At 49.6% G+C, this 19,406-nt stretch overlaps 1 protein-coding gene across 1 annotated transcript in view; it reads left to right on the forward strand.

The window, feature by feature from the left end:
* TRIM14 (tripartite motif containing 14) overlaps positions 1-19,406 on the forward strand; it is a 50,390-nt gene that overhangs the window by 20,758 nt on the left and 10,226 nt on the right. The window contains exons 3-4 of the mRNA XM_004470368.5: positions 2,928-3,161; positions 5,919-6,081. Of these exons, the coding sequence (XP_004470425.2) occupies positions 2,928-3,161; positions 5,919-6,081 (397 nt within the window). The remainder of the gene's footprint in view (positions 1-2,927; positions 3,162-5,918; positions 6,082-19,406) is intronic.

The raw sequence follows: 19,406 nt of genomic DNA on the forward strand, positions 1-19,406 counted from the left end.
GGTGCAGAGATGCCCAGAGATGTACTTGCCGGGTGCAATGGATGTGTCATGATGAGGGGAGTGAGTGTTGCTGTGGGGGGGGAGTGATGGGGTGGGTGTGGTGGGGCTGAATGGGACCTCATATATATATATATATATATATATATATATATATATATATATATTTTTTTTTTTTTTTTTTAATGCAACATTTTTACAAAATCAATTTTAAAAAATAATAATAAAAAAAATAAAATTTGAAAGATGTCCTCATGTCCCCCATAGGGCTCCCACCCACGTGCCCTGTGGGGTTGGAACTGTACGGACCCCAGGCAGTCATCTTCTTAGCGCTAATCCATTCCTGTGGGGTCAACCTATTTTAAGGAGGACCTTTTGATTAGGATATGTCAGTTAAGGTGTGGCCCAGGTGGGTCTTAATCCTCTTCCCAGAGTCCTTTACAGGTGGAATGAATATGGGGAGGGAGGGAGAGAGAGAGCGTGTCACAGAAGCAAAACACTGAAAGCAGCAAAACCCCGAAAAGAAAGGAGAGACCAGCAGCTGCTGGCACGCGCCTCGCCCTGTGACAGAGGAGTTCAGGCTCGCTGGCAGTGAGCCTTCAGGGGGAAGGTCCCATCTTGACCATGTCTTGATTTGGACATTTTCATGGCTTCAAGACTGTCAGCTGGTAAGCTAATAAATCCCCACGGGTAAAGCCAGTGCATTTCCTGGTATCTGCTTTGAGAGCCTAGCAGACTAAAATACATGCCTACAGACTGGTAGTACCGATCAGGTAAAATTTTCTGATCTGCAAGTCAAAAGGTTTTTTTTCTGATGACACTTGTCACTTCCTTGATGGCTCAAGAGGCCGAGCGCCTCTTCCTATGTTCAGTGGCACTTGCATGTCTGTGGCCTGCCTTCTGTTGAACTGTTTCCTTCTTCCTATGTGTTAGGGCTGGTAGCCGGTAGTTACCTGCCATGTAGCTTCCATTCAGTGCTTCCCCTCTTTGAGAAACCTTACTTTTTTTTAATTCTTTAACATCGTTAAACCTGTCACTGTCTCCTCTTTTCCTTTCTGAGTTTTGACTCTGCTGAGGGAAGCCTTCCCCACCCAGATTTATAAAATACTTGTTTCATACATCATTCTGATAGAATTATTATTTGGAGCATTTTCTTTACTTGTAGTGCTTTAATATTCGGGGAATTTCTCTTTTGTTGTTTTGTTTATGTTTTTCTTGAGGGAAACCTCAAGCACATACGGGTTCTTTATTTCTTTAACATTTTTATTGTGGAAATATATATACAACCGAAAAACTCCCATTTTAACCACTTTCAAGTGGACAAAGTCGGCGATGTTAATTACCTTCACAACGTGGTGGTCCCAGCAAGGAGCCCACGCGGCATTTTGAAGCAGAACCCAGCCATAGCTCGTCTGGACATTGTCTCTAAGAGGTAGGGGTGGTCTTCAGAAACCCACAGCTGCGCGTCTCCCGCAGCCGTCCTGCGGGGGCTGCAGGCGGCGCGGGGGTCTGTCCCCGCGGCCGGAGCTCACCCTCCTCCTGGCAGCACTCTCAGGTGCAAGGAGGAGCCCGCGGGCCGACCTGGGCCTGGACGCCACCCCTGGGCCTCCTGGTGGCGAGCCGGCCCTGCCTGGGCAGAGGGGACTGGAGCCAAGCCTTGCCCTCCTTGGGATCATGGCCCGTCCCCCGACTGGGTGTGGCCACCGTTTGGTGTCCACCTTCCCTGACGAGGTGCTGCCACCACCGTGACAGGCGTCTGAGACCTGTGGTATATCAGAAAAGACTGCGGTGATATCTCCCAGGATTGCCCAGGCGAGCAGAATTGCTAGGGCCGGCGCAGCGGATGCAGGCAGGTGACCCCACAGTGGAGCTCTGGTTCTGGGCTCTGGATCTTTTTATACCTGAACTATACAGATTGAAATCCTGTAGCTTTACAGTATGTTTGTTTGTTTTTTAAAGATTTATTTTCTATTTATTTCTCTCCCCTCCCCCCCCAATTGTCTGCTCTCAGTGTCCATTCGCTGTATGTTCTTGTGTCCACTTGCATTACCCTGGCAGCACTGGGAAACTGCGTCTTTTTTGTTGCATCATCTTGCTGCATCAGCTCTCCATGTGTGCAGCGCCACTCCTGGGTGGGCTGCGCTTTTTACACATGGGGCGGCTCTCCTCGCGGGGCGCACTCCTTGTGCATGGGATACCCCTACGCTGGGGCACCCCTGCATGGCACCCCTGTGTGGCACGGCACTCCTTGCGCGTGGCCGCACTGCACGTGGGCCAGCTCACCACACGGGTCAGGAGGCCCTGGGGATCGAACCCTGGACCCTCCAAATGGTAGACGACTGCTCTGTCAGTTGAGCCACGTCTGCTTCCCTTTACAGTATATTTTGACATCTAATATAGCATTTCTTCCTGCCTTGATCTTCTATTACAAGGATTTTTTGGCTTTTCTTGTTCTTATTCTCCCCATAATAATTTAATAATTTTAAAATCTGCATGTTAAGATTCTGATTGGGATTGCATTGAATTTATTGACTAATTTGAAGATAAATAGCATCTTTATAGTAATGACCCTGCCCAGGCAAGGGATACAGTTGGTTCATCCAAGCATTCAAAAAAAAATTGTTATGTCTTTCAGGACAATTTTATGCTTTTCTTTATCTACGTCTTTGCAGTTTTTGGTAGGTGTGTTTTTAGACATTTTGCAATTCTTCTTTCTACTTTGGAAAGGATCTTTATTTCTCGTTATGTTTTCCAATGGGTTATCACTGGTACTTAGGAAAGCTTTGATTTTTATAAAATCAGTCTTGGGTCTGGCCGACCACCTTGCTGACCTCAATCTTTCCATGTTATCGTTTTTTCCTTCTTTCTTGTTGATTCTTCTGGATCTTCTAGGTTGACAATCGTATCTGCCACTCCTTTTCTCTTTCTAGGCACACGCAGAGTCAAGTAAAACCTGGCTGACTGGGAAATTTACGGAACTCAGGTTACTCCTTGATGAAGAGGAGGCGCTGGCCAAGAAATTCATTGATAAAAACACGCAGCTCACGCTCCAGGAATACGGGGAGCAAATTGAGTCTTGCGAGGAGCAAATCGACGTCATAACCGAGCTGTCCGACAGGATTCGGGGTATCAGCCAGGAACCGGATCCCCGGAGGCTGCTGCAGGTACCGCGCGCCCCCAGCCTCACGATGTCTCAGCCACTGTGGCCCTGACCCCAGAATTGGCCCCCTGAGTTCTCATGTACAGAACTGCTGCTCATCATGTAGGCTTTCTCACCTCCAGGCGAGTCGTCAGAAAATGCACGTCGTTACAAGGTGTCCTGCTTCCTACCCTCACAAAGGACCCCAAACTGGGTGGCTAAAAAGAGCAGAAGTGTGTTGTGCCCCGGTGGGGGAGGCCGGAAGTCCAAAATCAAGGGTCCCACTCCCCGCACAGGCTCAGGGGACAATCCTTCGCCCCTCGTGGCTCCTGGCGTTGCCGGCCGAGGCTCTCCTCGGCTTGCAGCTGCAGCCCTTGGGCCTCTGCCTCAGCCATCGGGTGGCCTTCTCCTCCTCTTTGTGGCCACACTTCCTCTTATAAGGACACCAGTTGTGTTGGACTGGGGCCTGCTCCAATCTAGCTGCACCTCGTCTTTTTTTTAAGATTCGTTATTTTTTATTTTTATTTCTTTCTCTCCCCTTCTCCCTCCACCTCCCCCCCCCCCCATTGTCTGTTCTCTGTGTTCACGTCTATTCTTGTCAGCGGCACCGGGAATCTGTGTCTCTGTTTGTTGCATCGTCTTGCTGCGTCAGTTCGTGTGTGCCGTGCCACTTCTGGGCAGGCTGCACTTTTTTGAGCGGGGCAGCTCTCCTTGCAGGGCGCACTCCTTGTGCATGGGGCTACGCAGGGGACACCCCTGCGTGGCAGGGCACTCCTTGCATGCTGCAGCACTGCACATGGACCGGCTCCACACGGGTCAGGAGGCCCTTGGTTTGAACCCGGGACCTCCCATGTGGTAGGCGGACGCCCTATCCGTTGAGCCAAATCCACTTCCTTTACTCACATCTTCAAAGGCCCCACTTCCAAATGAGTCACATTCACAGGAAGGCCAATGACCCAGCCCCTGAGCACCTTTCACGAGCTGAGTTGCTGTCCAAGGGGAGAGGAGACGGGTGCTTGCTGGCCACTGGGCTTTGTTGGAGGCGATTGCCTTGTATTGACGGAGGGGCTGACAGATAGCCCCTGTGACACCCATTGCTACATTTATTGAAAGCACTTTTTTGAGGACGGTATCTGAATTAGTCGGTGTTCTCTAGGGAAACAGAATCATTAGGAAATACCTGCAAATAATATGAGATATTATCAGAGTCTCTCACGTGACCAGGGGAGTGCACAAGTACAGGTTCTGCAGGCAGCCTGCAAACCAGGGGCTCCCAAGTCCAATGAAGGTCCTTGACGAGTGCCCGGGAGACGCTGGCGATCCAAAGAGGAGCTGGGAAATTCTCTCTGGGTGCTGAAATCACTTCCCCCTTTAAGGCATTCAACTGATTGAATAAAATGTCACTCACTGCTGACAGCAGTCTCCCTGGTTGATCATAGATGTAATCAGCCATCTATGCGGTAAACTCACCGATGACTAAAGTCCATCAATATCTTTGTATTACAATTAGCCCAGTGCTTGCTTGACCAAACAACTGGGCACAATGACCTGGCTGAGTTGACACATTAGCCGAACCATCACAGTGTCCTTGACTTCAGGGTACTATTGGAGAAACTCCTGTCTGCTGTCAACACCGCTGTGCAATCAACTGTGTGCTTGGACTGCTTTCCTACGAATATAACTTTTCCTGTTTCCTTTTTTGCTTTGGTCTCCAGGAAGCTAGAGGCAAATATGCTTCAAATAGCTCGGCTAAGAGTTCGTGGCATACATTTTGCCTCTCATCTCATTCCGGCTTCCAGCTTGCATTCTTATCCTGGGTTTCCTTTCACTTTTTTCTCACTGTCAAGGAAGACTTGCAGTATCAGATGATCTTTATAAGAGCTTTAAAGGCTTATGGGACAAAGCAGGGTACAACTAAATAAAGAGCACTTTAATAAAATAAAGAGCACTTTAATAAAATAAAGAGCACTAGATTTTATTAGCACAGATTAGCATGAGGCTCTGGCTGGAAAAATCAGACAAATAAATGAGCCAGGACAAAACCAGTCGCTCCGGTGCCCTGCCCAGTATTTTCCCCTGGTGTCTTTATGTGGCCTCAGGCCACACAGTCTGGGTCTCAGTGCCAGCTCCGCCAGCCAAACCCAGGCAAGGTGTTCCCCCGGGCACAGTGGGTAGCGTACTTTAAGAGGGCAAGAGTCGCAGGGCGTAGCTAAGCAATGAGCCCTTTAGTGCTCGCTAAATGAAAGGGATGTTTCCAGGGGAAGAATGCTGTTCTCACATCCTTGACGCAGTTTCAGGGCCCTGCTATCCCTTTCTGTGTTTCTCTGGCACCAGAGCTCCTGATTTTCATCACCCGTCCTTCCTGCCTCTGTGCTGAGCCACGTCGCCTGCTGGGTGGGAGGACCTCAGGGTTGGGTGGGGGGACGTGCCTAGAAACAGCTAGTCCCAGCAGGCTCACAAAAACACACCCAAAGGAATGTCTGACTCCGTGCAGGGGCTCAGGGAAGACTTCTCGGAGGAGGTGACAGTGGAGCTGTGTGTGGGAGGGAGGTGGAAGGAGGGCAGGGAGGCGGGGAGGAGGGAGGAAGGGGTCGGGGAGGAGGGAGGAAGGGGTCGACAGTGGCAGCAGGGAATCTGGGCCCACGCCCTTCTTGGCCCCAGGGCCTGCCGCTGTCTCTCCAGGGCTCTGCCCAGCGCGCCCAGAGGTCCCAGCGTCGGTGCCCAGGCAGGCTGGGAGCTGGGCCCGAGCCACCCTGACCCCGTGACCCCGCGTGGTCCCCAGGACTTCTCGGCCACCGAGCAGAGCCTGGCGCAGCAGCTGAACCTGGGGGAGCTGTGCCACCCCGTGCCACTGTCCTTCGAGCCCGTCAAGAGCCTCTTCAAGGGCCTCGTGGAGGCCGTGCAGGGCACGCTGCAGACGCCGCTGGACGTCCGCCTGAAGGAGGGTAAGTGGCCCGCAACCACTGCGCGTCCTCGCCGCCCCCCGCAGGGCCCTCTTGCTGGAGGCGGCTGCGGAGGGGGCAGCTTAGCCCCCACCCCACCCCCGAGGCCCACCCACCTCCCTCAGCCCGCCCGCTCCGCTGCCACCCCCTGCCCAGGCCCCGCTGCGCCTCGGAGCAGCCACGACTTCCCTCCTGGCCCACGGAATGGCTGGAGGGCGAGGGCCACGTGCAGCTCCAGCCCCCACGAGCCTGGCACAAAGCGGGCACTCAGGAGCACCTGTTGGCTTGTTCATCTGTCCATCATCTGTCCATCCATCCGTCCATCCATCCATCCATCTCTGCCATTGCGATTCGCTCAGAATATCTGATGAGCCCCTGGCACATGCCAGGCCCTGTCTAGGCACAGAGGGGGCAAAAGAGAGCCCCTGTCCTTCCCAGTCCTTGCGGAGGGCAAGGCAGATGAATGAAGAAAAGTTGAGTGATGAAAAGAGCCGTGGAGGAGAAGAAAGAGGGGCAGGAGCAGAGCGGCCAGCGGAGGGGCCGAGGCGTGCAGGATGCGGAGGCCGACGGGCCGATGGGGACAGTCGAGCAGGCCTGAGCCGCGTCCAGCAGGCGCGGGCGATCCCCGTGCGTCGCCTCTGCAGCCAGGTGCGCCCTGTCCCAGCCGCGCCACTCCCTCCCCTGCCCAGTGGAGACCATAACGCGGTCCCCTCTGGTAGGATTTAGTGAGCGCGTGCATTTGTAACGTGCGTAGACCTGCGCTCAGGCCTGGGGAGTGCTAGCTGCTGTGGCGACGTGGGGGGAAATGCACCCTAGGCAGAGGGGCGGCAGGCGCAACGGTCCTGAGGTCCTGAGGCAGAGCAGGCGCGAGCTCGGCCTGTTGGAGGAGCCACAAAGGGGTCAACAGGAGTGGAGGTGGGAGGGCGGGGAGAGAGGGAGGGGAGAAAGGAAGGGAGAGGGTGAGGGAGAGAAAGAGGCGTGGAGGCGGCTCCGAGAATTTTTTTTTTAAGATTTGTTTTTTATTTATTCCTCTCCACTTCCCCCCCCCCCATTTGTCTGCTCTCTGGGTCCATTTGTTGTGTGTTCTTCTGTGTCCACTTGCACTATCCTGCGGCACTGCTAAACTGTGTTTCCTTTATGTTGCATCTCTGCGGCGGCTTGCTCGGTCGGTAGAGGTGCGGTCTGGCTGCGGATGAGGGGTCAGTCCAGCTCTGGACGAGGGGTCGGTCCCGCTTGGGACGAGGGGTCGGTCCGGCAGCAGACGAGGGATTGATCTCACAAGGGGTTGCGCGGTTCGGCTGACGGGGTCGCCCGGCAAAGCCGGCGACGAAGGGGTCGCCCGGAGAAGCAGGCGACGAACTGGGGACAAGGGAGGCCAGGCCCTTGTCAGGGGCTCTCCGGACTGGAGGGCGCACGGCAGAATAACTACCGCGGAGACAAGGTAAACAGCAAGTCCACTTTGCTGAGGGAGAGGCAACAGTTTTATAGGGGCTGGGGAAGGCTGATTGGTCGAAGCCACGCCCTGTTCTGATTGGTTGCCGGCGAAAGGTCAGTGGGCGGTACTGGATGGGGGAGGGGTGGTGGTTAGGGATTGGCTGTCGCTGTTGCTGGGGGAAGGGGCAGGGTTTAGGGATTGGTGGCTGCTGTTGCTGGGGTGGAGGGCAGACTTGAGTTTCCCGCCCACGCCTGGCTGTTGCTGCTGTCGGGGGAGGGGAAAAGGGCAGACTGGATTTCTCCGCCCTGCGCCTGCGCAGGGAGAAAGAAGGAGAAGGGTGCCGCCCTACAGGCATCGCATGGCTGCCGAGAAGGGGAGACCCGAGGGCACTCTGCGCCCATGCCAAGCTTCCTTCAGGGGTGGCGGTGAGTCCGACCAGCCACCCTATTATGGGGGCAGCGGCTTGGCCTGCCGTGGCTGCTCCCCCGCCAGGCCAGCAAACCACACTTCAGCCCGAGGGGTGACCGCACATCTCCTTGTTGTGTCAGCTCTCCGTGTGTGCGGCACCGTTCCTGGGAAGGCTGCACTTTCTTTCGTGCTGGGCGGCTCTCCTTACTGGGCACACTCCTTGCGTGTGGGGCTCCCCTACACGGGGACACCCCTGCGTGGCACGGCACTCCTTGTGCACATCAGCACCGCGCATGGGCCAGCTCCACACGGGTCAAGGAGGCCCGGGGTTTGAACCTTGGACCTCCCATGTGGTAGATGGACGCCCTAGCCACTGGGCCAAGTCCGCTTCCCGCGGCTCCGAGAATTTTGGCCTGAGCACCTGCAGGAGGGCATTGCCGTTTTCCGGGATGGGAGAGAGGATTTGGCATTGAGGGGCATGACGTGTTGGTTCCAAAGTCTGACACGAGATGCCGGGTGAGATGAAATAGGCGTTGGTCTGTTCTAGAGCTCTGGGGAGAAGAGGGTGAGAGAGGCGCATTGCCAGGGCTCCCCTGAGCGTCCCGGCAGGCTGGGCCACGGGGTGGCGCAGGGAGGTGGCGTGGACGTCCAGCCCAAACGGCAGGGCCCAGGGCAGCTTTCCAGGCCGAGGGGATCCGAGGAGGGGGCACTGAGAGGCGGTTAGAGTGGCGGGGGCCAGAGCGAGTGCTGCCCGACGAGAGGGGGACAGTCCTTCAGCCAGCGCTGGCCTCCGCGGGTGGAGGGGCCACTTGGCTCGGATGAGCCCCCCACGCGAGAAAGGTGTGGGTGGTCTCTGGGTGTGAGCGGGGTGGGGACAGGAGGGGTCACCTGATGGTTAGTGCTCTGTGACCTCAGTGCGCTCAGCGGGGGGAGGGCCAGGAGCCCGCCCCTGGGGGAGTGAGGCCTCGTGACTCTTCACGGAGGGACGGGGGCGCGGACACGTTGGCGAGGGAGTGCTGGACGCGGCAGCGCCCGACAGTGCGAGGCTTGATTTCTAATTTCACGAGGTTCTGTTCGAGGTGAACGTCCCTGTAAGGCTAATCAGGGGGAGGCGGATGTGGCGCAAGTGATGGAGCTTCCGCCCGCCACGTGGGGGGACCCAGGGTCGATCCCTGGGGCCTCCTGGTGAGGGAGAAGGGAAGGCATGCCCGCACGGTGAGCCAGTGCCTGCATCGGCGCCCGCATGGTGAGCCAGTGCCCGCCTCAATGCCCGCGCAGCGAGCCAGTGCCTGTGTCAGTGCCCATATGGTGAGCCAGTGCCCGCGTCAGTGCCCACGTGGCTAACCAGTGCCCACGCCAGTGCCCATGTGGTGGGCCAGTGCCGCATGAGTGCTTCATGCAGCCAGATGGTGATGCATGGGGGGGCGGGTTGATGTGAGGCACAGCGGAGACCAGCAGCTGGGGTGGCACAGTTGACGGGGAGCCTCTCTCCACATTAGAGGTCTCCAGGATCGAATCCCTGTGAATCCTAGAGGAGAGAGAGCTGGAGGAGAGGACACACAGACAGTGAGGACAGCGGGATGGGAGGAGGGGAAGAGGGAAGAATAAAGAAATCTGTAAAAAAATAAAGCTAATTAGGCCAGTCTGGTCAGGGGGTGGGTTGGGGGGCCGGCAGGGCACGGCAGGGCAGGGCCCGAAGGAAGCAAAGGGGTGGGAGCAGGCACCCACTGGGAGCCGAGCGAGCCGAGGCCAGGCCCCTGCTGCAGAGCACTCCCAGCCTTGCAGGGAGACGGGAGACACGTCGCACAGCAAGTGCCACGCCATGACGCAGAAGGTGTCACGGGACCTCAGAGGAAGGGGAGGCCAGGCTGACGGAAATCAGGGAAGACTTCCTGGGGGAGGTGGTGTTCACTCTGAGCCTGGAGAACCCGTGAGCTTTTGAGAGTCAGAACCAGGAAAGGCATTTCAAACTGAGAGGAGAGGATGCTAAAGTTGGCTGGGGCCTCGGTGATGGGTGCAGGACTGAACTTGCCTGGTAAAAGCAGTCTGTGGACGGCCTTCCCCTTTCCAGTGCCTTCCACCGGAATATTGGATTCATGGTCCAACTGCAAAATTCTCCCTGAGCTGTAAGTATTTAAGAAGAAAAATCACATCAGAATCTTAGCAATTGATAGATCTCGACTTAAAAAAAGAAGAGTAAATAGTCCAGTGTGGGGTGGGGGCTCTTAGCAGTCGGCTGCAGGGAGCGCTGGTGCACCGTCTGTGCTGGCGCCCTGGGCCCGCTTCCTCTCCAGCCTGAGCCCCTCCCCTCACTCGTGGCCTTCAGGTTGTTGTGAGGGTCCTGACTCCCAGGAGGGCCCCGGGCAGGAGGGGGTCTTGAGCACCCCTGCCTCTGCAACGCCCACCCCTCGTTGCTACCCCGATGTTCCACAGACACTGCGGGGACAATGGGCCCAAAACTGAATGCAGCATTTCACCCTAATCTGCTGCTGCTTATTTTAAAAAAAAAAAAAAATTACCAAGGTAAATTCACATAATACAGAATTAACCATTTTAATGCAGACAGTTCAGTGGCATGTAGTGTATTCACCACCTCTCACCGGTTCCAAAACATTTCCACACCCCAAAGTAAAGCCCCATACCCACTGCGCCGTTTCTCTGCCTACCCCCTCCCCGCCAGCCCTGGCGACACCCACCAATCTGCTTTCTGTCTCTATAGATTAACCAATTCTGGGTCTTTCATGTTAAAAGGAGGAATACAATACGTGACCTTTTGTGTCTGGCTTCTTTCACTTGGCATGTTTTTAAGGCTCATCCCTGTAGCAGTTTGATATAAGTGATGAATTCCAAAAAGAAACAGTGGATTATGTTTGTAATGTGATCTGTGCCTGGGCATGACTGAGTTATCACTAGGGCACGGACTCCCCGCCCCTTGGTGGGTGGAGACTCGCAGATAAAAGGCAAAGGGCAGAGTGGAGGGTTCTCACTGTTGGCATTTTGGTGTTGGAGTTTGGTGCTGAAGTCATAAGCTGGAGCCCCGGGGAGAGACAGAGCTGTTCGCCTGACAGTCTACAGCTGACCTTGCGGAGAGAGGCAAAGCCTAGAGGGCCTCATAGCCTACAGCTGACCTTGTGGAGGGAACAGGAGCTGAGCCCAGAGGAACCCAGGAAGCCTGAACCCTGGCAGACGTCGGCAGCCATCTTGCTCCAACACATGAGTGTAGACTTTGGTGAGGGAAGTAACTTACTCTTCATGGCCTGGTATCCGTAAGCTCCTACCCCAAGTAAATACCGATTATAAAAACCAACCAATTTCTGGTATTTTGCATCAGCACCCCTTTGGCTGACTGATACAATCCCCATCATAGCATGTATCAGAACTTTGTTCTTTTTATGGCTGCATAATATTCATTGTATGGGTGGTCCAGGATTTGTTTCTCCATTCATGCTGCTGCTTCGTTCTCTTTTTTTTTTTAAGATTTATTTATTCCCACCCCCATCGTTTGGGCTTGCTGTCTGCTCTCTGTGTCCATTCGCTGAGTGTTCTTCTGGGTCTGCTTGTCTTCTCTTTTAGGCAGCACCTGAAACCCATCCTAGGACCTTCCAGAGGGGGAGAGAGGAGCTCAAATTCTTGCACCACCTCAGCTCCCCTGGTCTGCTGCGTCTCTCATTGTCTCTCCTCTGTGTCTCTTTTTGTTGCATCATCTTGCTGAGCCAGTTCTCTGCTCAGGCCGGCTTATACATGGGCCAGCACATCACATGGGCCAGCTCTCCACTCCAGCCAGCTCACCACGCAGGCCAGCTTACCTTCACCAGGAGGCCCCAGGTATCAAACCCTGGACCTCCCATATGGTAGACGGCAGCCCAATCGCTTGAGCCTCATCTGCTTCCCATGCTGCTGCTGCTTGATTCTACTCAGCTCTTCAGCCTCTGCTGCCGTCCTGTGGGTTCCATCACTGTAGTATTTCTTCAACCCAACCCCTCCTTTTTTTTTAATTGTGGTAAAATGTACGTAAAAATCATTTTAACTATTTTAAGGGAACAATTCTTTGACATTAAGTACATTGACAATACTGTGTAACTTTCACCACTGTCTATTTCTGGACCATTTTCATCATGCCAAACCAAAACTCATGCTCGTTTACCCCTTCCCTCACCCCGGTAATTACTGTTCTGTTTTTTGTCTCTATGAATTTGCTTTTCCAAAGTATTTCATATAAGAGAAATCATACAACGTTTGTCCTGGTTTATTTCACCCAACGTGAGCCTTCAAGGCTCACCCCTGTTAGCAGGTACGAGCACTTTGCTTCTCTTTGTGCCTGGATAATATTTCATTGTATGGATACACCGCATTTTGTGTATCCATTCACCTGTCAGTGGGCACTTGGGTTGCAGCCACTTTTTGGCTACTATGCATAATGCTGTGATGAGCATTGGTGTACAGATATCTGAGTCCCTGCTTTTGTTTCTTTTTGGTATATAGCTAGGAGTGGAATTGCCAGGTCATTTAATAATTCCAGGTTTAACTTTCTGAGAACTTCCAAACTGTTTTACATAGCAGCTGCACTGTTTACATCCCCACCAACAATGTGCAAAAGTTCCTGTTTCTCTGCACCCATTCCAACACTGGTTTATTTTCAGATTTTTTAAGGATAGCCATCCTAATGAGTACTACATTGATTAAATTTCTTATGTTGAACCATCCTTGCATTCCTGGAATAAATCCCACTTGATCATGGTGTATAATTCTTTTTAGTGTGCTATTGGATTTGGTTTGCTTTTGTGGAGGATTTTTGCATCTATGTTCATAAGAGATACTGGTCTGTAATTTTCTTTTCTTATATCTTTTTCTGTCTTTGATATGACAGTGATGCTGGCCTCGTAAAAAAAGTTAGAAAGTAATCCCTCCTCTTCCTATTTTTTGGAAGAGTTTGAAAAGGATTGGTGTTAAACCTTCTTTAAATGTTTGGTAGAATTCAGCAGTGAAACCATCCATTTCTGGACATTTCTTTATTAGGAGGTTTTTGATTATTGACTCAATCTCTTTACCTGTTGTATGTCTGTTGAGATTTCCTATTTCTTCTTGTATCACATTAGGTAACTTGTATGTTTCTAGGAATTTTTCCATTTCATGTAGGTTTTCTAATTTGATGGCATGTAATTGTCTGTAGTACTCTCTTATAAGACCTTTTTATTTCTGTAAAGTCAGTGGTAATGTCTCCACATTCTTTTTTTATTAAGATTTATTTAATTTATTTATCTTCCCCTTCCTCCTCCTCCCCCATTGTCTGCTCTCTTGTATCCATTCACTGTGTATTCTTCTGTGTCCGCTTACTTTCTCAGCAGCACCAGGAATCTGTGTCTCTTTTTGTTGCATCATCTTGCTGTGTCAGCTCTCCATGTGTGCGGCGCCACTCCTGGGTAGACTGCACTTTTTTCACATGGGGCGGCTCTCCTTGCGGGGCACACTCCTTGCACGTGGGGCTTCCCTCCGCAGGGGACACCCCTGCATGGCAGGGCACTCTTTGCTTGCAGCAGCACTGCATGTGGGCCGGGAGGCCCTGGGTTTGAACCCTGGACCTCCTATATGGTAGGCAGACGCTCTATCAGTTGAGCCATATCTGCTTCCCTCCACTTTCATTTTTGATTTTAGCTATTTGTGTCTTCGTTCATTTTTTCTGTCATTCTAGCTAAAGGTTTATCAATTTTATTCATCTTTTCAGAAAACCAACTTTTGGTTTTGTTGATTCCCTCTATTATTATTCTATTCTCTATTTTATTTATTTATTTTCTAATCTTTACTATTCCCTTCCTTCTACTAACTTTGGGCTTACTTGGCTGTTCTTGTTCTAGTTCATTATATGTGAAGTTAGGTTATTGATTTGTGATCTTTCTTCTTTTTAATACAGGTATTTAGAGTTATAAATTTCTCTCTGAGCACTGCCTTTGTTGCATCTCATAAGTTTCGGTAGTTTGTATTTTTGTTTTCATTTGTTTCAGGATATTTCCTAATTTCCCTAGTGAGTTTTTTCTTTAACCCATTATTTATTTACTAATTGTAAAGACTTAAGTTGGACAAATACGTGTTGTTTAATTTCCACATATTTATAAATTTTCCTGTTTTCCTTCTTTTATTGATTTCTAACTTTATTCCATTGCGGTTCAAGAAGATACTTTGTGTGATTCCAATATTTTTAAATCTGTTAAGATTTGATTTGTGGCCTAACATGTGGTCTGTCCTGAAAAGTGTTCCATGTGCCCTTGAGAAGAATGTATTCTACTGATGTTGGGTGGAATGTCCTGTATATGTCCATTAGGTCTAATTTGTTAATAGTGTTCTTCAAGTCCTCTATTTCCTTATTGAACTTTTGCTTAGATGGTCTATCAATTATTGCAAGTGATATATTGAAGTCTCCAGCTCTTATTGTAAAACTATTTCTTCCTTCAATTCTGTCAAGTTTTACTTTGTGTGTTTTGGGGCTGTGTCATATGACTCTGTTGTGAGGTGCATATATATATTTGAAATCATTTTATCTTCTTGCTGAATTGAACCTTTTATCAATATTTGATATCCTTCTATGTCTCTTGTAACCCTTTTTTTTTTTTTAAAGTACTGGGGATTGAACCCAGGACTTCATACATGGGAAGCAGATGCTCTACCACTGAGCTACATCCACTCCCCAATGACAGTTAGTTTTTTTTTACTGTTTGTTTGTTTTTAGGATATACTAGAGATTGAACTTGGGACCTGATACATACCTGTTTGTATGGAATACCTTTTTCCAACCTTTTACTTTCAACCTCTTTGTATCTTTGTACCTAAAATGAGAATCTTATAGATAGCATATAGATGAATCATGCTTTTTGATCCAATCTTCCCTTCTCTTCCTTATAATATATGAATTTAATCCATTGGCATTTAAAGTAACTGAGGAAGGATTAACTTCTGCCATTTAGCTATTTGTCTGTATGTCTTGGAAGTTTTCTGTTCTTCAGTTATTCCATTACTGTTCATTTATTGGTATTAATTGCTTTTTTGTAGTGTACCCTTTTAATTCCCTTCTTTCTTTCCTTTTCTCTATATTCCTTTGTTATTTTCCTGTTGTTATCTTTGTAATTACCATTAACATTTTAAACTAACAACAACCTAATTTAGCTAGTACCAACCTAGTTTTAGTTGTATACAAACTCTCAACTCCTATCATCTCTAAACTTCCCCCTTTATATTACTATTGTCTTATATTATATCTTTATATGCCCATTAACATAAATTTTAATATTTTTACATGTTTGCCTGTTAAGCCATATTGAGGGGAAAAAAACAGGCTACAAACCAAAAGCTCAGTAATGCAAGATTATATATTTACCTTTGTAACTACCTTTACCAAAGTTCTTTAACTCTTCTTAAGGCTTTGTGGTCTAGTGTCATTTTTGTCTTTGGATTTTGACGGTTTTTCTATAATGTGTCTTGGTGTAGATCTCTTGGAGTCTCTCCAGCTTGGAGTTTGTTTCGCTTCCTAGAGATATATATTCGTGTCTTTCATAAGATTTGAGGAGTTTTCAGCCATTCTTTCTTCAAAGAGATTTTCTGTCCCTTTCTTTCTTGTCCTTCTGGGACCTAGTGATGCATATATTGGTATACTTGATGGTGTCCCACAGGTCCTTCAGTCTCTGCTCATTTTTCTTCATTATTTTTTTCCTTTCTGCTCCTTACAATGGATAATTTCACTTGTCTTCAAGTTCACTGATCCTTCCTTCTGCCTTTTTAAAGTCGCCATTGAATCTGTCTTTTCAATTACTGTATTTTGAAGCCCCAAATTTTGTTTTGTTCTTTTTTTAAAAATTTTTTCTCTATTTTGTTCAGACAAGATTTCCCTAATTTCCTTTCGTTTTTGTATATAGCTTCCTTTAGCTTATTGATCATATTTAAGACAGTTGACTTAAAGTCTTTGACTAATTGTTCCAGTGTCTGTGCTTCCTCATAGTTTCTGGAAAATTCTTTTTTTCCTGTGAATGGTCCACACGCTCCTGTTTCTTGGTGTGTTTTGTGATTTTTTTGTTGAGCACTGGACATTCTGAGTATTACCTTGTTATAACTCTGGAAATCTAGATCTCCCATGCCTCTGGGACTGCTAGGTTTCATTGTTGTTGTTAAGGGCTGAAGCCAACAACCTGTGACTTTTCCAAACTATTTTTGGTTCCACATGGAGAATGGAAGGAGAAAAAGGGGAGGGGTGGGAGGTGCTGCCTCTTTAAGACTCCTCTGCTGCTTTTCCTTGAGGGGATGGAACAGTGGCTGCCCGCAGGGACGACCCCCCAGCAATCTGAAGGATCAAAGCAGTGATCATGATCCAGACGCCCCCCCCCCACACACAGGTGTTTTGGAGGACTGGGTCCTCGTAGCCCACCTTGGCTGTGCCAGGAGTCTGGGCTGCCCGTCCCCACTGCTGCCTGCTATCAGGCTGGGTGCTGGGGTTGGGAGCCACTACACAGAGGGTGAGATTCACTGATATTTTCTGCAGTTTATCAGCCTCTTCCTCCAGCTCTTCCCTGGATGCTGCACATTATCCCACTAGACACCAGAGTTCCAATATCATTTTTTTTTAAGATTTATTTTTATTTATTTCTCTCCCCTTCCCCCTCCCCCAGTTGTCTGCTCTCTGTGTCCATTCACTGTGTGTTCTTCTATGTCCGCTTGTATTCTTGTCAGCGGCATTGGGAATCTGTGTCTCTTTTTTGCATCATCTTGCTATGTCAGCTCTCCGTGTGTGCAGTGCCATTCCTGGGCAGGCTGCACTTTTTTCCACGCTGGATGGCTCTCCTTACAGGGTGCATTCCTTGCATGTGGGGCTCCCCTGTGCAGGGGACACCCTTGCGTGGCAGGCATACTTGCGCGCATCAGCACTGCGCATGGGCCAGCTCCACACGGGTCAGAAGGCCCTGGGTTTGAACCCTGGACCCCCCATGTGGTAAGCAGACGCTCTATCCATTGAGCCAAATCCACTTCCCCCAATATAGTTGATTCGGACAGTTCCTGTGGGTTCAGCATTTGTTTTGATGGACAGACTGATTCCTGGAGCTTCCTACTCCATCATCTTCTTACAGTCCTCTCCAACCCAGCCCCAGTTTAACATCCCTGCTGCCCCAATTCAGGCCTGAGCGTCCTAAGAGACCCCCTGCCTCCATTCTCACTCTGCCCTATCCATTCCACACCAGAGGGAGCTCTCTAAATTTTGTTCATGCCATTCCCTCCCTCAGAAACCTTCTGTGGCTCCCTATTCTTTATATGCCTCCCGTGCCTCTGCTCCCACTGTATACGCTCTTAGTGGAATAGCTTCCCATTCTTGTTCTGTGTCCAAATCTTCCCCACCTTTTAAGGGACAGCTGATGTGATTCCTCCTTACAGAACCCCCTCTCCCTCCAGGCCCCAGAGCCTTTACACCTTCTCTCTATGATCCTGAGCACTCTGCCTTGGGCTATAATGAGGCGTTGCGAACAGGACCTCAGCCTCGGTTTCCCTTGAAGTCCATGGATGAGATCTGAAAATGATCTTTCTGACAAGCGGCCAAGAAGCACATGAAAAGATGCTCAACATCATTGGTTGTTAGGGTAGTGCAAATCAAAGCTACGGTGAGGTACCGCTTCACACCCACTGGAATGGCTAATATATTTTTTAATGGAAAATAACAAATGCTGGTGAGGATATGGAGAATTTTGGAATCCTGATGCATTGTTGTTGGGGGATGTAAAATGGTTCCGCTGTTGTGGAAAGCAGTTTGGAGTTTCCTTAGAAAGTTAAACCTAGATTTACCAGATGACTCAGCAATTCCACTCCTAGGTGTATGCCCAAAAGAACTGAAAGCAGGGACTTGAACAGATATGTGTACACCAAGTTCAGCACAGTATTATTCAAAATAGCCAAAAGGGGGAAGCAACCCTAGTGACCATCTAGAGATGAATGGGTACATAAGATGTGGTGTATACATAGAATAGAATAGTCTTCAGTCTCAGAAAGGAATGAAGCTCTGGTACATGCTACACCATGGATGAACCTTGAAGACAATATGCTGAGCGGTATAAGCCAGACAAAAAAGGCCACATACTATATGATTCTATTTAATATGAAGTATCTGAAATAGGCAAATTCATAGAGACAAAGCAGATCAGAGGTTGCAGGGCTGGGGATGAAGGGGCAATGGAGAGGTATTACTTAATGGGTACTGAGTTTCTGTTTGGGGTGATGGGAAAGTCTTGATAATGGATGGTGGTAGTGGTAGCACAACATTGTGAATGTGATTAATTCTATTTGTGGTGCTTTGAAGCTGTGTGAATGCCAGAAAATCATGTTCTGAAAGCCAGCCCACTCCTGTGGGTGTGACCCTACAGTAAGACCTTTCAGTGAAGTTACGTCAGATCAGACATGGCTTAGGGCAGGTCCCTTTACTGGAGTTCTTTATAAATGAGTTGAATACAGAGAGTGGGGCGCGGCAGGGGAGACCCACAGAACAAAGGAACAGAAAGTAAGGAAACCCAGAAGAGAAGAGAGAGAGCAGCAGATGCCTCCCTGTGCCTTGCCATGTGACAGAGGCACCCAGGATTGCTGGCAGCTGTCTTCAGGGAGAAACCATCACCCTGATGATGCCTTAATTTGGACATTTTCTCAACCTCAAAACTGTACACTTGTAAACTAATAAATTCCCATTGTTAAAGTCAACCCATTTTATGGTATCTGCTTCAGCAGCCAAGCAGACTAAAACACCACTGAATTGTACATTTTAAATGGCTAAAATGTGAAATTTTATAATACATATTGTAGCAGTTTGATATGGTTATGAATTCTAAAAAGAGACACTGGATTATGTTTGTAATCTGGTCTGTACCCGGGCTCGATTGAGTTATGACTGGGGCTTTGATTGGGCCATGTCATTAGGGCATGGCATGGCAAAGGACAGAGTTGAGGGTTTCTGATGTTGAGTTTTTGATGTTGGAGTTTGATCCTGAAGCCTTAAGCTGGAGCCCCAGGAAGTAAGCTCACAGAGGAAAGAGAAGCCAGCCCCAGGAAGAGAGGACCTGAGCCAGGAGAAGAACACAGAGGGATAGAGACGGCTCCTTAGACAGAAACCCCAGGGAGAGAGACAGAGCCATTCACCTGATAGTCTACAGCTGACCTTGTGGAGCAAGGCAAAGCCTAGAGAGCCTCATAGTCTACAGTTGACCTTGAGGAGAAAACAGAAGATCTGAGCCCAGAGGAACCCAGGAAGCCTGGACCCTCGCAGACGTCGGCAGCCATCTTGCTCCAACATGGGAAAATAGACTTTGGTGAGGGAAGTAACTTAGGCTTTATGGCCTGGTACCTGTAAGCTCCTACCCCAAATAAATACCCTTTATAAAAACCAACCAATTCCTGGTATTTTGCATCAGTCCGCCTTCGGCTGACTAATACCGAATTTGGTACCCAGGAGTGGGGAAGTGCTTCTGTAATTACC

Source organism: Dasypus novemcinctus, chromosome 8 (genome assembly GCF_030445035.2).
Source record: "Dasypus novemcinctus isolate mDasNov1 chromosome 8, mDasNov1.1.hap2, whole genome shotgun sequence".
Lineage (NCBI taxonomy): Eukaryota > Metazoa > Chordata > Mammalia > Cingulata > Dasypodidae > Dasypus > Dasypus novemcinctus.